This window comes from Odocoileus virginianus, chromosome 13 (assembly GCF_023699985.2).
Source record: "Odocoileus virginianus isolate 20LAN1187 ecotype Illinois chromosome 13, Ovbor_1.2, whole genome shotgun sequence".
NCBI lineage: Eukaryota > Metazoa > Chordata > Mammalia > Artiodactyla > Cervidae > Odocoileus > Odocoileus virginianus.
Genome location: NC_069686.1, coordinates 65,674,482 through 65,691,330, shown reverse-complemented (window position 1 = coordinate 65,691,330; position 16,849 = coordinate 65,674,482). Strand labels below are relative to the sequence as shown.

The 16,849-nt window shown below is 41.7% G+C and overlaps 1 protein-coding gene across 2 annotated transcripts in view; it reads right to left on the bottom strand.

Annotated features, from left to right (window-relative positions):
* CNTNAP5 (contactin associated protein family member 5) overlaps nucleotides 1-16,849 on the bottom strand; it is a 1,008,111-nt gene that overhangs the window by 172,703 nt on the left and 818,559 nt on the right. For both annotated transcript variants that reach the window (XM_070476362.1, XM_070476363.1), the window contains one exon: nucleotides 7,319-7,537. In XM_070476362.1, the coding sequence (XP_070332463.1) occupies nucleotides 7,319-7,537 (219 nt within the window). The remainder of the gene's footprint in view (nucleotides 1-7,318; nucleotides 7,538-16,849) is intronic.

The following is a 16,849-nucleotide window of genomic DNA, read 5'->3' as shown; positions in this document are numbered from 1 at the left end:
TTTGGGGTCCTTTCTTATTCCAGCTTCCTTTGTGGAAATGGTGGCTGCCATGTGACTAGGGACACATCATCAACTCTCTCATCAGCAAAAATAAAGCTGAAACTTGGAAATAAAGTGAAAAATCACAGATGACATTTGTCCAGTGGAGCTGCAGGTAATTTCTTTCCAGTGTAACAGATACCTCCAAAGATGGCATGGTGAGAAAGAGCTTCATATCTAAGCTCACAACTTTATCCTTTCTTTGTTGTTAAATTCCCTGCACCATACCCTAGGTTTTTAGATGTTCTCTGAACTGGTCATGACATCTTAACGGCTTCCTCGTTAATTAACGAGTGAAATAAAATCTTTGACACATGTTCATTTTCTATTTGCCTGAGACTCATGATTTTAGCTTTTGGAAGATTAGATTTTAACACATACCACTAGTATGAGTTAAAATGGTGCTGTTCATCATTAGAAAGTATGAAACTGTTACAGAAAGATCTTAACTCCACAATACCATAATACCTGGGACAAATAATGATAATAAGATATTTAAAGAACTTTTAGTCTTTTGTATCATCAATGAAGAGGAGTCTGCCGGGTGAATTGAGGGTAGTTTGAGGGAAACTCAAACTCAAACCCATCCTAGTTGGAGGGAAACGACCATTGGAAGCCTGAGTCAGGGTTTCCTTGGCAGTCCCATGGTTAAGACTCTGCTTCCAATGTAGGAGACGTGGGTTCAATTCCTGGTCCAGTAATTAAGATTCCACATGCCAGGCCACCAAAAATAAGAGACAGTATGAATCACAACAATACAAACTTGACTCTAAGGAACCCATTACATTTAAAGAGTGCTTTTAAGAAGAAAATGGGAGAAAAGTAGGCAATATTTTATGGTCAATGCTTGGGAGCAATGAAAAATAAATTTCTTAAAGAAAATTATTTTGATTTTGAAAAAGTGTGTGTGTGTGTGTCTCTGTGAATATTTTGCACAATAAATCCATGTCATTCTGCCATTGCTAGGGTTCTCCAGCAAACAGGCTTGAGATGAAATTAAAGAGGCATGGTGTTTTTTAGGGGGAAACTTTAGGAAACACATCTTTGATCCAGAGGGGAAAGAAGCAGAAATGGGCAGAGAAGTGAGTTCTGGGGCAGGTCTGAGCATCCAGAACAGCCCCATGGAGAGGCAGAGCAAGAAAAATCAATCAGAGCTTGGCTTCCTTGGGCCAAAACGGTTGGGTCCTTGGACCCTGGAGTCAACTGACGGTTGTCTGGGTGTATCTCGCAGCAGGCGCAGTCCCTGAAAGGACAGACGGAGACTGTCTTCCAACAGCACTCCCAGCGGCAGGGCCTGCTTGAATGGGCACCTGGGCAGCACATCCCAGAGACTGCCTCCCTCAGGTTCCGTAGCCTCTTACACATCACAGATGGCGCCTGAGATGACCCTTAATCTTTAGCCTGAGACATGGATGATGAAGCAGGAAGCTGAATTAAAACATGGCACTTTTCACCTCTTCTCCAGAATTGCCTTCCCCAACACAAGTGGTGCTGAAGCCAAACTCTTTTCTCTCTGAATCAGAAGAAATTTGGTACTACAGTGAGCTGCCGCTGCTGCTGCTAGGTCGCTTCAGTCGTGTCCGACTCTGTGCGACCCCACAGACGGCAGCCCACCAGGCTCCCCCGTCCCTGGGATTCTACAGGCAGGAACACTGGAGTGGGCTGCCATTTCCTTCTCCAATGCGTGAAAGTGAAAAGTGAAAGTGAAGTCGCTCAGTCCTGTCCTACTCTTGGCGACCCCATGGACTGCAGCCCACCAGGCTCCTCCATCCATGGGATTTTCCAGGCAAGAGTGCTGGAGTGGGTTGCCATTGCCTTCTCCAACTACAATGAGTCAGAGTGTAAATCTGCCAATCACATGTTCAGAGGTTGGATGATGTCTTCTTCCACTCCATCACTCCCCTCCCAGGCTTTCTTCTCTCCTCTTCTTAGTCATCAATTTTGTTGCCAGAGTCTTGCAGATATGAAACAAGTTATAGGCAGCATTGCAGCATCAACATGCCTGGCTGGGCCCATCCTTTTCTTTTTTTTCTTCCATCCTTTTCTAAACTGAAGCTTCCATGGGCGTCCTAGTCACATAAGCTCAATATCATCTTGGCTTTGGAAGACAAGCAGCTTCTCGTTTCCCTCGGTTTAGGCCATTGTATGTCCTGAGAGTACTGTTTTATTTCTCAGAAAGGTCTGACTTGAGTTCCTCATTATAACTATCACCCTAGCTCCACATAAACAGTGCTGTGTTAACGCTTTGTGTCTTTACTGAGTTACAGGTTTTGATGACCGGAGGTGCCACGGTAATCAGAAAGACTGCTTCCATCATTGAGTTTTTATTGTGGTCCAAATCTCAGGGCTTTTCTCCCTGGGCTGCCTGAGAAAAATGATACCATGTTGTACTTTTCTTTAAAAAAAAAAGGTGGTATGCTTTGAGATATGTTTTCTCAAAGGCAGAATTTAAAATGTAAACAGTGAAACTGAATAAGAAAAGTCTACATTCTCCATCAGTGGCCCATTAACAATCCAATGCAGCCAGTATGTGACAAAAGGAGCTTCAGTTAAAGTTTCAGAGATTGTAGATAAACATTTCCAAAAGGCTTTTAGAATATTAGCAGCAGAAAAAAACTAACATGGGCTTCCGGTTGGCTTAACAATGCTCAACAGCTTCAGTACAAGACAACACGTAGTGGAAGGGGTCATTTACTGGCTTGCTTGCTTCTTTTACCCTTTTGGCTGTGCTGCATAGCATTCAAGATCTTAGTCCACCAACCAGAGCTTGATCCCCTGCTCTGTGCATTAGAAGTGCAGTGTCTTAACCATCAGACTACCGGGGAAGTCACTGGAAGAGTCATTTAATCATTTACTTCTTTGTAAATAAAAAGAACTAGTGTTTTTTTTTAAGTACATTCAAGTTCTAAGAATCTGATTTTGTGAAGCATATATGGTGTTGGGGAAGAAAAAAGTGCAAGAGGAAGCAGGTGGCTCTTGTTTTATTCTTTATCATAGAAGCACAGAGGAAGCAAAGCATTCCTGGGACTTGCCTGCTGGGGTACTGAGGTCTGCTATGCACTTCTTAAATGAATCAGGACACCTCCTCTTATTGAACTATTAAAAGAAACACTAGAAATCCTGCATTAATAATTTTTGCTAAAATGATTCAAGCATACTTGACATATTTAGCTTTGAAAAAAACTTTTGGTAAATCAGACCTTATCATCAGAAAGTATGGATGTAGAAAGACAATGATATCTTCACTTCTCACCATTGACATCCTCACACAACAATGCTTTTATGTAACAAATATGCTTAAAGGTGATTTTCTAGTTATTCCTTAATGTGAAAAGGATGTATATCTCCTCCTATGCAGACACACATCTTTTCTGATAGAAAGCTCTTCTGGCCTGTGTCAGGAGAGCCATCTGTGTGGGGCGCTCTCAAGAGTAAATGTCAGTGACCATTCCTCAGAGAGACTCTGGCAGCACAGTGTCAGGGCACAGCCAAGGAGCGAGGCTTTGCCTGCCTTCACCGCTGACCTCGCCAAGTTCGACCTGCTTCATCTGAAAACACGAATAATAATTCCCAACTGGTGTGGAAGCAGGCGCAGCACAGAGGGGCAGGGGGAGACTCTGCAACTTTATGATTTATCAAGTCCCTGGGATATTTTCCCCAAGGAGTTCTAAGTGGGAGTTACTTCAGTTTATTTTGATACAAATAAAGCAGCTGAGCCAAAAAGAAAGAAAGGAAAAGAAAAAAAAAAGGTTCATGAAAGGTCAAAAAGGTAAGAAGAAAGTAAAGTAACACAAAATAAGATTCACAGTCTCACAGCTCTACAAAGTGTCTAGTCTATAATTCCAACATATTGGGAAAGATGAGATGTCAGATTTGGGGACCATGAGATATTTTCCATGCTGTCACATACACACAGGCATGAGGGTAAGGATGATTGTCATGTCTAACATACACATGGAGATGATAGCAGATCCACAAGTTGTGAGAGTTCCATTACCATGCTCATCAATTTCATTCTGCAAATAAAGACAGTGAGTCCATTTAGGCTAGTTGCTTTCCTACTAGTGCCCCAAGAGCTGATGGCAGTTGACCTGGAGTTCACACCTAGATCTCTTCATTTCATTTTTAGTAAAAGGTGCTACTTCTTAGATTTCTCTTGCCTCATCCTCATATTGACTTGAAAAGCTAGTGTGTGCATGCTAAGTCACCCAGTCGTGTCTAACTCTTTGCGACCCTATGGACTGTATCCCACCAGGCTCCTTTGTCCATGGGATTCTCCAGGTTACTCCAGAGGAGTAAGGAATAGCAAAAGAGAGGGATTATGCAGCCAAGGGTTTTAAAGCTGAAACAAGCCCAAGCTTGCAGCGTTCATCTCAGAAGTTCCTGTTATGAAATTTCTCCTACTCTATTAAAAAAATGCCACCACTGAAATGGCATGGTTGCAACTGTCCCTAACTACCAGGGCAATAAAAGTCTGCAGCTGCAATACTGATTCTGGGAATCCAGGGTGCACTGACTTGGGTACCAGCATGTCAGCATTTCACATTCCAATGACAGGAGCATTGCTAAGAGGTGCATCCATTCTATAAAATTCAATCTGGTACTTAGGAAGCACTCGTGGGCACAACAGCAATACCAGTGATTTCCATGCTGAACAACACTCTGTTTTGATTGAAAGATCCTTCAGTGGTTAAAAGTGTCTAGACAGACATATCCAGATGAATATTTAAGTACCGTCACATTCAATCTATCCAGTTAACCAACTGATAACCAACAAGGGCCTACTATATAGCACCAGGGACTTATACTCAATATTTTCCAATAACCTACATTCAGAAAAGAATCTGAAAAAGAATGACTATATGTATATGTATGATGGTATCACTTTGCTATACACTTGAAACTAACACAGCATTGTAATTCAGCTATACTTCAATTTAAAAAAAAAATTAAAGAAAAGCACACAGCAATCATAGTTTTTTCTGCCTGGCAAGTATAAAAATCCAGTGACAAAATTTCTTAATGATAGAGAATGCAATTCATCATTTTGGCTGCTCTAGCTAAGTAGAGGTTTTTTTTTTTTGTTTTTAAACCACTGAACCATACAAAATGGAAATACCAGGACTTCAATTTTTTTTCTTTTTTTTTTTTTTGCCACCCAACATTTCTAAGCAGACTGAACACTAAATAGCAAAATTCAAACCAACAGACTAAAATGACCTCCAACAGCATTTTTTCTTCCTCCAGTATATTAAGCCAAATTCAGTAAAGCAGAGTAACATCTGAGACGGAACTTATTAGAAAGAAACAGAACAGAAGCCGGTGCTCTTGCTGTGGCTGACCTTGGCGGCAACTCGAGCAGGGTGTCACCTCCAGACCTGTAGACAAGCTCTTACTCACCGCATTTGTGATCAATTTAAGAGAAACGTCTAGAGATTAAAACCTGCGAGAAACACAGCTGCCTCTTCTCACTTGCAACTTGCACAGACTTTGTCACATTTTCAAGCTGTATGATAATTTCATAACTACATGAAATTTGCATGAAGGGATTGAAAAATTCCATCTTTATACACACCTTTCAACCAGAAAGATTCATCAGTACAGTCTGACGATAAATTAAACTTTGGCATGGAATGTAATTTATGAAAATTGCAAAGTACTTGAATTGATTATACCAAAAAAGACATTAAATCTTGATGACTAGCAAACTTATTCAGAGCAATAAAATGCTATGTTTAAATAGAATTAAGACATCAATATAAATTAAAAATATACATTTTAATAGTAAATCATATCACTTATGTAGGTTAACTAAGTGAATGCCTTTTCATCATCATTCATAAAAATGCTCTTAATCACTTATGTCTTAGCTTCTGCTGAATATGTAAAACATGATAGATGAAGAAAGAAATATGATCACTGTTGGAAAGACAGATCACATATTCTGTTACTTCTTTTCTTTTAGTTGGTGTGTTCTAGTGAGCAGTGTCTTCAGAGCTAAAAGTTGCACAGACCTAGATTTCAAGAAAGCAATTAAGACACACCCACTGATAGCTGATGACATTTCATTACTAGCAGTAAAGCTATATAGTGTGAGCTGACAAAATAAATACAGAAGGAAAGAAACTTAAATCTGGGCATACTGGCAAATTTTGGAACTTATTGGTACTACTGTTCTAAGGATCTGAACTTCAAGTTTCAGATAAGAGCAGTGTCTTGGCTTTGATAATAATACAATATACCTAACATTTTCAGCTCTGTTTTGTACTTTAAACCCATATGCCCTGCTCAACCTAATTTCAAAGAATCCCTCCTAAATCGTAGTCATAATGTGAGCCTTTCTTTTCCTATCTGGACTAATGCGGTGGAATTCTCTCTATTTCTGTCTCTCTATTTCTCCCACAACACACACACACACACACACACACACACACGCACGCACACACAGTGAGCACTTGAAAAAGATGTTTTATTGCATAAGGCATCTTTCAACTCCCACCATCCAACAAGGAACCTGATTTGTTTTTGGTACTCACTTAATATTTATGGAATGAATGAATGAAAGGCTCAGTGAAAGATGTTTGAGCCCCCCAGGCCCTATTTCCAGCAGCAGCAGTCAGCTCAGATAAGCAACTTATCTAAAGGCTGATTCTGAGTCTCAAGGAGGGAATGATCAGTGGAGAGATGTATGCTTGGGGACCAGGCTATTTTTCTGTGCAAGTATCAGGCAGCCACCTACGGGATGTGATTTCTGGGAGTATTAAAGAAGCTCTTCGCTTAAAAACCAATAGCTCCCTCCCCTGCCATATTGGTGATTCCCCAAATCACTTGAAGATGCTGTAACACATATCATTACATCAAAAATCATCAGGAGTTAGGTGTCACTAAGAAAGGTCAATTGTAGCTTACTGACAGAGTCAGCATCTAAAAAGGTTTAAATAGCTTACACTCTTCTTTCTGAGAATATATTTTGATTATAACGATGAAAAATAATAGAAGTCCCTAGACATCTGAAGATACAATATGAACAGGGAGAAAAGATACAAAAAGAGTCTGAGACCCCTGCAAACTTTGCTAAGCAATGACAATCGTTCATTCTTGAAGCTAATGAATATAGAAAGGAAGAATTTGTAAAATGACATCTGTAATTATAAATGCTTTATGAAATATTGTGATCATTCCTCAGGTCTAAAATAAAATAGTTAACATTCCTTGGGCCCAGTTCCACTGTGGCCATGCAGGCGTTTTAGCACAAAGGGCACCTGAAGATGTCCCCTACCTACAAACAGCTGGCTGTTGAGCTGTAACCGGAAATGGCCCTCTTCTGAGGCCTCCCTGGTCATCCTCGGGAGGTTGTCCACTTGGAGTGAGGTCTCCTTGAGGTTCCTCTCAGCCCGGACATAATGCCATTGGTTGTCATTCAGAGGAGAAGGAGAATGGACTATGAGCTCTGTGGGACCATTTCCAACATCAATGGCAAAAGTGATCTCAGAAGGAGCTGAAACCAAAAATTGAAAAAGGTAGAAAGATGAAGGGAGTTGTCAGTGCATTTAGGACACAAGCATATTCTGAGCGAATGGTAAAGTGATTACAAATCCTAGGTAGGGAGGACCTCAACTGAAATCCCTGCAGGATTGAAATTTCCACTGATAGTAATAACTACCAACTACCAAATCCCAAGCCCCATCTTTTTCCCTCATTGGTTCTCATTGTGAAAATTCAGGAAATAGAATAGGGACCAGGGCCCCTGATGCCAATCTGATAAAATACACTGGTGCCAAGGTGCTAGATTTTCTGGATCTGTTCTGACTTCACTTGTGTCCTCAGGGATAGCTATAGATCATGGGTTAACTAAGAAGACACCCTCCTGCAGAGATAAGAGCACACTCTGGAAAGCCTGCTGCTTTGCTTATTCATTATGTGTATTTTAATAATGCATTTCATATATTTATAACATTGTTATATGTATTATATATTATTATTCTGTAATGTATTAATTTTTCAATACATGTGATACAAGCATTCATGCTATCCCTGAAATTTTTTTTTTTTTTTTTCAAATTGAGGCTTGGAAATTTTAAGTGCCTTGTCTGCATCACCGGAAATGGCAGTATCTAGATAGGTCAAATACAAGTTTCCCCCTCAACTCCCCACACAGGGACTTTTTTCATGACTCTTAACCCTTCTAAAATAATCTGCTTATTGCATAGGACAAGAAGCAGCTGTTGGGTATAATGCTACCTATGATGATGATGATAATGATAGGAAGCTAATAGTGGTGGTCATGATGGTGACAGAAGTGGTGGTAATGATGGTGATGATGGTGGTGAGGATAGTGGGGATGGTCATCCTGGTGAGGATGGTGTTGGTGATGATGACACGGGTGGTGATGATGGTTGAAAGGATAGTGGGGATGGTCATCCTGGTGAGGATGATGGTGGTGATGATGACAGGGTGGTGATGATGGTTGAAAGGATAGTGGGGATGGTCATCCTGGTGGGGATGGTGGTGGTGATGATGACACGGGTGGTGATGATGGTTGAAAGGATGGTGATGATGGTTGAAAGGATAGTGGGGATGGTCATCCTGGTGAGGATGATGGTGGTGATGATGACACGGGTGGTGATGATGGTTGAAAGGATAGTGGGGATGGTCATCCTGGTGAGGATGGTGGTGGTGATGATGACAGGGTGGTGATGATGGTTGAAAGGATAGTGGGGATGGTCATCCCGGTGAGGATGATGGTGGTGATGATGACACGGGTGGTGATGATGGTTGAAAGGATAGTGGGGATGGTCATCCTGGAGGGGATGGTGGTGGTGATGATGACACGGGTGGTGGTGATGGTTGAAAGGATAGTGGGGCTGGTCATCCTGGTGAGGATGATGGTGGTGATGATGACACGGGTGGTGATGATGGTTGAAAGGATAGTGGGGGTGGTCATCCTGGAGGGGATGGTGGTAGTGATGATGACAGGGTGGTGGTGATGGTTGAAAGGATAGTGGGGATGGTCATCCTCGTGGGGATGGTGGTGGTGATGATGACACGGGTGGTGATGATGGTTGAAAGGATAGTGGGGATGGTCATCCTGGTGAGGATGATGGTGGTGATGATGACACGGGTGGTGATGATGGTTGAAAGGATAGTGGGGATGGTCATCCAGGTGAGGATGGTGGTGGTGATGATGACAGGGTGGTGGTGATGGTTGAAAGGATAGTTGTGATGGTCATCCTGGTGGGGATGGTGGTGGTGATGATGACACGGGTGGTGATGATGGTTGAAAGGATGGTGATGATGGTTGAAAGGATAGTGGGGATGGTCATCCTGGTGAGGATGATGGTGGTGATGATGACACGGGTGGTGATGATGGTTGAAAGGATAGTTGTGATGGTCATCCTGGTGGGGATGGTGGTGGTGATGATGACACGGGTGGTGATGATGGTTGAAAGGATGGTGATGATGGTTGAAAGGATAGTGGGGATGGTCATCCTGGTGAGGATGATGGTGGTGATGATGACACGGGTGGTGATGATGGTTGAAAGGATAGTGGGGATGGTCATCCAGGTGAGGATGGTGGTGGTGATGATGACAGGGTGGTGGTGATGGTTGAAAGGATAGTTGTGACGGTCATCCTGGTGGGGATGGTGGTGGTGATGATGACACGGGTGGTGATGATAGTTGAAAGGATGGTGATGATGGTTGAAAGGATAGTGGGGATGGTCATCCTGGTGAGGATGATGGTGGTGATGATGACACGGGTGGTGATGATGGTTGAAAGGATAGTGGGGATGGTCATCCAGGTGAGGATGGTGGTTGTGATGATGACAGGGTGGTGGTGATGGTTGAAAGGATAGTTGTGATGGTCATCCTGGTGGGGATGGTGGTGGTGATGATGACACGGGTGGTGGTGATGGTTGAAAGGATAGTGGGGATGGTCATCCTGGTGAGGATGGTGGTGGTGATGATGATAGGGTGGTGATGATGGTTGAAAGGATGGTGATGATGGTTGAAAGGATAGTGGGGATGGTCATCCAGGTTGAGGATGATGGTGGTGATTATGACATGGGTGGTGATGATGGTTGAAAGGATAGTGGGGATGGTCATCCTGGTGAGGATGGTGGTGGTGATGATGACACGGGTGGTGATATGTTTGAAAGGATAGCTGGGATGGTCATCCTGTTGAGGATGGTGGTGGTCGATGATGATAGGGTGGTGATATGGTTGAAAGGATAGTGGGGATGGTCATCCTGGTGAGGATGGTGGTGGTGATGATGACAGGGTGGTGGTGATGGTTGAAAGGATAGTGGGGATGGTCATCCTGGTGAGGATGGTGGTGGTGCTGATGATAGGGTGGTGATGATGGTTGAAAGGATAGTGGGGATGGTCATCCTGGTGAGGATGGTGGTGGTGATGATGACACGGTGGTGGTGATGGTTGAAAGGATAGTGGGGATGGTCATCCTGGTGAGGATGATGGTGGTGATGATGACACGGGTGGTGATGATGGTTGAAAGGATAGTGGGGGTGGTCATCCTGGTGAGGATGGTGGTGGTGATGATGACAGGGTGGTGGTGATGGTTGAAAGGATAGTGGGGGTGGTCATCCTGGAGGGGATGGTGGTGGTAGTGATGAAGATACTATCTCCCTTGAAACAGAAAGCAGCAGCAGCAGCAGCAGCACATGCAGTGAACTCTGCTGAGCACTTTTCTAAGCTCTGACCACAGATGCTCTCATTTTGATCCTCAGAACAACTCTATGAAAAAAGTATTATTTTTTTAATGTTTTTTTTTCATTTATTTTTATTAGTTGGAGCTAATTACTTTACAATATTGTAGTGGTTTTTGCCATACACTGACATGAACCAGCCATGGATTTACATGTGTTCCCCATCCCGATCCCCCCTCCCACATCCCTCCCCATTTTTAATTTCTATTTTATGGGTAAGAAAATGAAAGTAGAAATAATTTGCTCAAAGATTCCTCAGCAATTAGAATCTTCATCATTTTTCTCTAATTTAGTGTATCTTCTTGTATTTTCTGTTATTATGAAAAAATCTACATCTGAAGGATGTAGAGAAGCAAATAATAAATTGAGTTTGAGAGGAAGACAGGCCCCTTTCAGGAATAGAAACCTCCATATTCCAGACCTTCCTTTCTTCTCAGAACTTTTTGATGGTCCCCCCCTTTTTTACTCCCAAAATAGGACAATAATAGTTATTGTTATCAACATGATTCATCAACCCAGATCAATCGTCTTTGCCTCATAAAGCTATGCATTAAATGAAACAGAATTGAAGGGAGCAAATCTGATTCAACCATGAAAAGATTAAATAAGAACAGTTGTCCCATTGAGCCATTTCCTGTTTCTAATCAGGCCACCTGTGCCACCTTGAGGGCCTGCTCATCCAGAGACCAAATAAGCAGTTACTGAGAGGGTGAAAATAAATGCATTTCTCTTTAAAAACACAGGTAAGGACTGGTGGAACTGATGGGGAGGGCTACTAAAGACTTTGCTAAAAGCCTTTCTGCAAAGCTGATCTTGTGGATATTAAGTTCCGCACAGACAGCACATCTTTGTGGAGGGCTGACTGCACAGCTGTCTGCCCTCCACCCCCTGCCATCCTCAACTCCACGTTATGCTTCCAGACTGTGCTTATCTCTACTTCAACATTTATCCCTCTGTTGTATAATGATCTGTTTATGGTCTGTCTCCCAGCCAGTCTGCAAACTCTAGATGAATACCTCATTTATTGGAAAACCAGAACCTAAGACTGGGCCTTGTATACAGGAAGCTCTCATCAAACTAATATTTCATTCATTAAAATGTTACATTGCACATACTACATCCAACTTTGCAATTTTCTTTTCTTTTTTTTTTAAATTTTACATCAAGATATTAGGTCCTTAAAAAACTTCTAAAATTATTATTATTTAACTTTATTCAAGTCACTACTAAAGATCAACTATGTTCACCTCATTCCTAGAATTAGGGAAGAATCAGTGAAATGCAATAATAATAACCAACATTTACTGAGTGCTTACCATGATCCAGGCACTCTGCTAAGCATTTTTCATTAATCAACTCATTACAATCCTATGAGAAAGAGGGAACTGATCCACAGATAGCTGAGAAATTACTCCAACGCAGAGTTGGCAGAGTTGGTATTTAAATCCCGGTGATGTGTCTCTGGAGCTCGCTTTTTAACCCACTTGTCCTGTGACAAATCTTCCATCCTCAAAACCTATGCAAGCCCTACCTGGGAAGTCAAATCTGGATATAAATCAGTATAATATACATTCCTCAAAAAAAACTGAGTGAAATAAAAAAGTAAATACATGGTGATACATCCAACATTGGCTAGAGATTTGGTGGACTGGACACTTGAGACCAATGTGAATTAGCTCTTTTTTTCTGGGGGGATAGACACAGCCCAGTGGCCCAAGATGGGAAAGCTGGTGGCCCTGTGGTAGCATCACCTCTATCATTAATTTACCTTCCTGCCTCTCCTTCTCCCAACAGTCTGACAAATACCCTCCCTCGTTATTTATACCATATGGTTCAAGACAAAGCTGAGGAGTTACTTGAGTCTTTGGGGGTTTTTTTACCAAAGCAAGCTTGTGCTAAGCGGAGATGAATAAAACAAAATGAGCTCACGTGTACTTGAGAGAAGACTGGCAAGAAGGGGCATGTCAAGTTGAGGAAAGTACCATAAGCATGAGCAATTGAATACCGAGTTCTCCTAGGTGATTAGAAGAACCTTCTAAGGTTTCTGTACAAAGCCCTTGCTTCCTTGAACTGTGACACCATCTCTGTGTCCGCAGACCCATTAAAGTCAGGCATGTGAGACATCTCAGGGACCATAATGGAACAAAGAAGATGCAAGGCCTTACTGTAGTCTATCGATCTCTCTGACCTCACATGTATACATCTCTAAAATGACAGCCATAAATGAACTATTGTTACTTTTTTGGAGGCATGGACTCTCTGAGGATCTGATGACAAACTTACCTCTGGGGGAGGGGGGGGAAAGCACATACAATTTTGCATTCAGTTGCAAAAACTTGCTGAATGTCCTATGCTTCAAAACAAGAAAGAAAATAATGATATTTTCTTAATTTCTAACATTCTTGGTCCTTGAGGTAGTTTTGCAAAGCAGAATAAGGAGTTGTTCAAATGAACAGAGAACTGAATCCTGGATTCTGAATCTTACTAGGTGACTCTGGGTGTCTTATTTACCAACTCAAGGCTTGCTATCCTCATCTGCATTTTGGACTATGAATCAAACAATGCAAAACATAATATCTTGATGATTATACATATGATAATTTGAAAGCAAAATTAAATAATGAATATAAAGCATTTAGTACTATGGCAGAAAGTGAAGAAGAACTAAAAGCCTCTTGATGAAAGTGAAAGAGGAGAGTGAAAAAGTTGGCTTAAAGCTCAACATTCAGAAAACTAAAATCATGACATCTGGTCCTATTACTTCATGGGAAATAGATGGGGAAACAGTGGAAACAGTGTCAGACTTTATTTTGGGGGGCTCCAAAGTCACTGCAGATGGTGATTGCAGCCATGAAATTAAAAGACACTTACTCCTTAGAAGGAAAGTTATGACCAACCTAGACAGCATATTAAAAAGCAGAGACATTACTTTGCCAACAAAGGTCTGTCTAGTCAAGACTACGGTTTTTCCAGTTGTCATGTATGGATGTGAGAGCTGGACTATAAAGAAAGCTGAGTGCCGAAGAATTGATGCTTTTGAACTGTGGTGTTGGAGAAGACTCTTGAGAGTCCCTTGGACTGCAAGGAGATCCAACCAGTCCATCCTAAAGGAGATCAGTCCTGGGTGTTCATTGGAAGGTCTGATGCTGAAGCTGAAACTCCAATACTTTGGCCACTGCATGCGAAGAGTTGACTCACTGGGAAAGACCCTGATGCTGGGAGGGGTTGCGGGCAGGAGGAGATGGGGATGACAGAGGATGAGAGGGCTGGATGGCATCATCGACTCAATGGACATGAGTTTGAGTAAACTCCGGGAGTTGGTGAAGGACAGGGAGGCCTGGCGTGCTGCGATTCATGGGGTTGCCAAGAGTCGGACACGACTGAGCAACTGAACTGAACTGAATGCTTGTTCACGGCTGAATCTAACCAGAAATAAAGTACCTCACCAATTCTGTGGTTAGTCACATGCCCTGGTACCAGTGAATTCCCATTCTTATGTTTACCAGTTCAGAGTGAATTTTTTTTTTAAATTATAGTCAAATGTGTCTGATTGGCATATGGGTGCCACCAATTCCATCTTGCACAAATAAGCAATGAAGAGATGAAGAACTTCCCCACAATTTAGAGTTCTAGAAACAGAAATTAGAATCCACACTGCATTAGCAACAATAGTCTCTTTTCATGATGCCAGACTGTTCTCAACAGCCATTTTCTTCTGATCCCCTCATGCACCCTAAAATATCTATTTTTACCCACACAGCAATTGTGAGGTAATTGTAAAAATAGCTATTATTTTTGTCTCATTTGAAACAAATCCATTAAGACTTGAGGACATAAAGTATCTTGTGTTTCACAGAGTACAGACTAATCTCAAGGTTACAAAATAAAAATGTCTTTAGTTGGAAGTGACCCAGAAGGTAATAGATTGAGAATTTTATGCGAACTTGTTCAATGTTCAACAATTTGGACGCATCGATTTTGAGAATTTCTGTTCACATAGTTACACAGTAACATTCCTTTGGGAGGAGAGGGAAATCCACTCTGAGAAATCTACTATGAAGGCTATTTTCTTTCTAAGAAGTTGACCTGTAGAAGAATCTCTGTGATGAAAATTCCATCTATGTAAAAAATATAGTGGAGATTTCCCTGCTGGCCCAGTGTCTAAGACTCTCCGCTCCCAACGCACAGGGCTGGGTTAGATCCTTGGTCAGGGAACTAAGATCCCTCCTGCTCCAGCTAGGAGTCTGTAGGGCTCGGCTAACGACCCCCCATGTGGCCATGAAGATCCCACAGGCGGAAACTGACACCTGTTACAGCCAAATAAATAAATAAATGAGAAAAGCTTCTTATTTGAGAAAGGATCCTCAAAGCACAAGAAGATCACAGCCTAGCAGAAGGAGGACATTGAAAAAAAGAGACATAAGATGACTGCAGCTGTTAGTAAGAAATGAAAGCTCCGCCCCCTCCCCCACGCTTGTTCGTTTTCCTCTTAAATTTATTGACTGGTTGATTTTGGCTAAGTCAGGTCTTCACTGCTGTGCGCAGGCTTTCTTTAGCTGCAGCGAGCCTTGGGGCCGCTCTCTAGCTGCAGTCCGCAGGCTTCTCGTGGCGGCTCCTCTCGTTGCGCAGCACAGGGCTGGGCACTGGGCTTCAGCGGTCGCAGCTCTCAGCTCTAGAGCGCAGGCCCAGCAGCTGTGGTTACACAGGACTGGCTGGCCCGCTGCATATGGGATCTTCTCGGACCAGAGATTGAACCCATTTGCCCTGTATTGGCAGGCAGGTTCTTAACCACTGGACCATCTGGTAAGTCCAGTTTTTCCTTTCAAATAACAATCATAAAACAAGATATTTTGAAAAATATGAGGCTTTGTACTTTGAAAAAGTTTACTTAAAATCTTAGTTTGAAAAACACATGTTCTCTGATCTGGTGAAATGTGTGCACCAAACAATGACATCACTGGATTTTAAATTTCAATCAGATTTAATATCATTTGCATTTAAAATAGTTTTGTACAATATAATAGTGAAACAAAAAGCATAAGAAAGAATCACCTAAAAGACAAAATATAGCACCAGAAAGTACAAACAAATCGGACACTGAAATGTGATTAATACTAAATCATGGCTCATTACCTTGTGATAATATGCCATAACGCTGCTGCTTTAATGAATTGAAAGGCCTTAGGGCTTGATTTTTATTGAATTTACATTGAGGTTATTATATCCGTATTATTAAATGTTTGGCACTCAACTCCACATATTTAGAACTTGCCCAAGGTAGATATGAGGGATCTTATTTCGCACTAAAGCCACAAGAGCTTCCTCCCACTAACAGCCTAAATCACTGGAGTAAAAGGAGGTTAAAACTACCAATTAGAGAGATCTTTTTTTTGTATTGTGCCGTAACTGCAGAAGAAACACTTAGCTGTGTCATGCTTTGCAGCAGACTTGTACAGACAGCTCAGTTATCTTTTCCAGCCAGTACTTTTGTATCTTTCTCTGGAGTGCTCAAATTTCTAAGTTTCTGTTGCTAAGATATTACTTAAGCTTCCAAGGGTATTTCATGTAGTCATATTACTACTGTAATACAGTCAATTGCATCAATCAAACCAAAGAAAACATCCATTTGAATCCAGATAAGTGAGAAACCTAATGAAAAGCACACGCCTCCCCAGTCATGACTTTAATAAGGGCAAGATAGTGGAAGCAGTCCAACTTGTGTATAGAAAAAGGGGGGTACACTTAAGGCAGAGAATCAGGAAACTAAGAAGAGCAACTAGAAGAAGTGTTTTCTATTATTGCCACACACCAGTGATTCTAAATAATGCCAGCAATAAAATGTTCCTCCACCAAGAAAAAAATCTGTAACAAATGCTGATGGTGATAATTACTTTTTAATAATGCATATGTAAGGTTCAAATCGCATTTGCCTACCATTTAATACATATTATATTCAAGAGGAAAGTTAATAGAGAGACCTCCTAACTTACTATTGGCTCCTGAACAAGCAGACTAAAATATGTGTTTTGTTTTTAAGAATAAGAACTCAAGTTTTGACTTTCTGTTATTACAGCTACTGTACATCA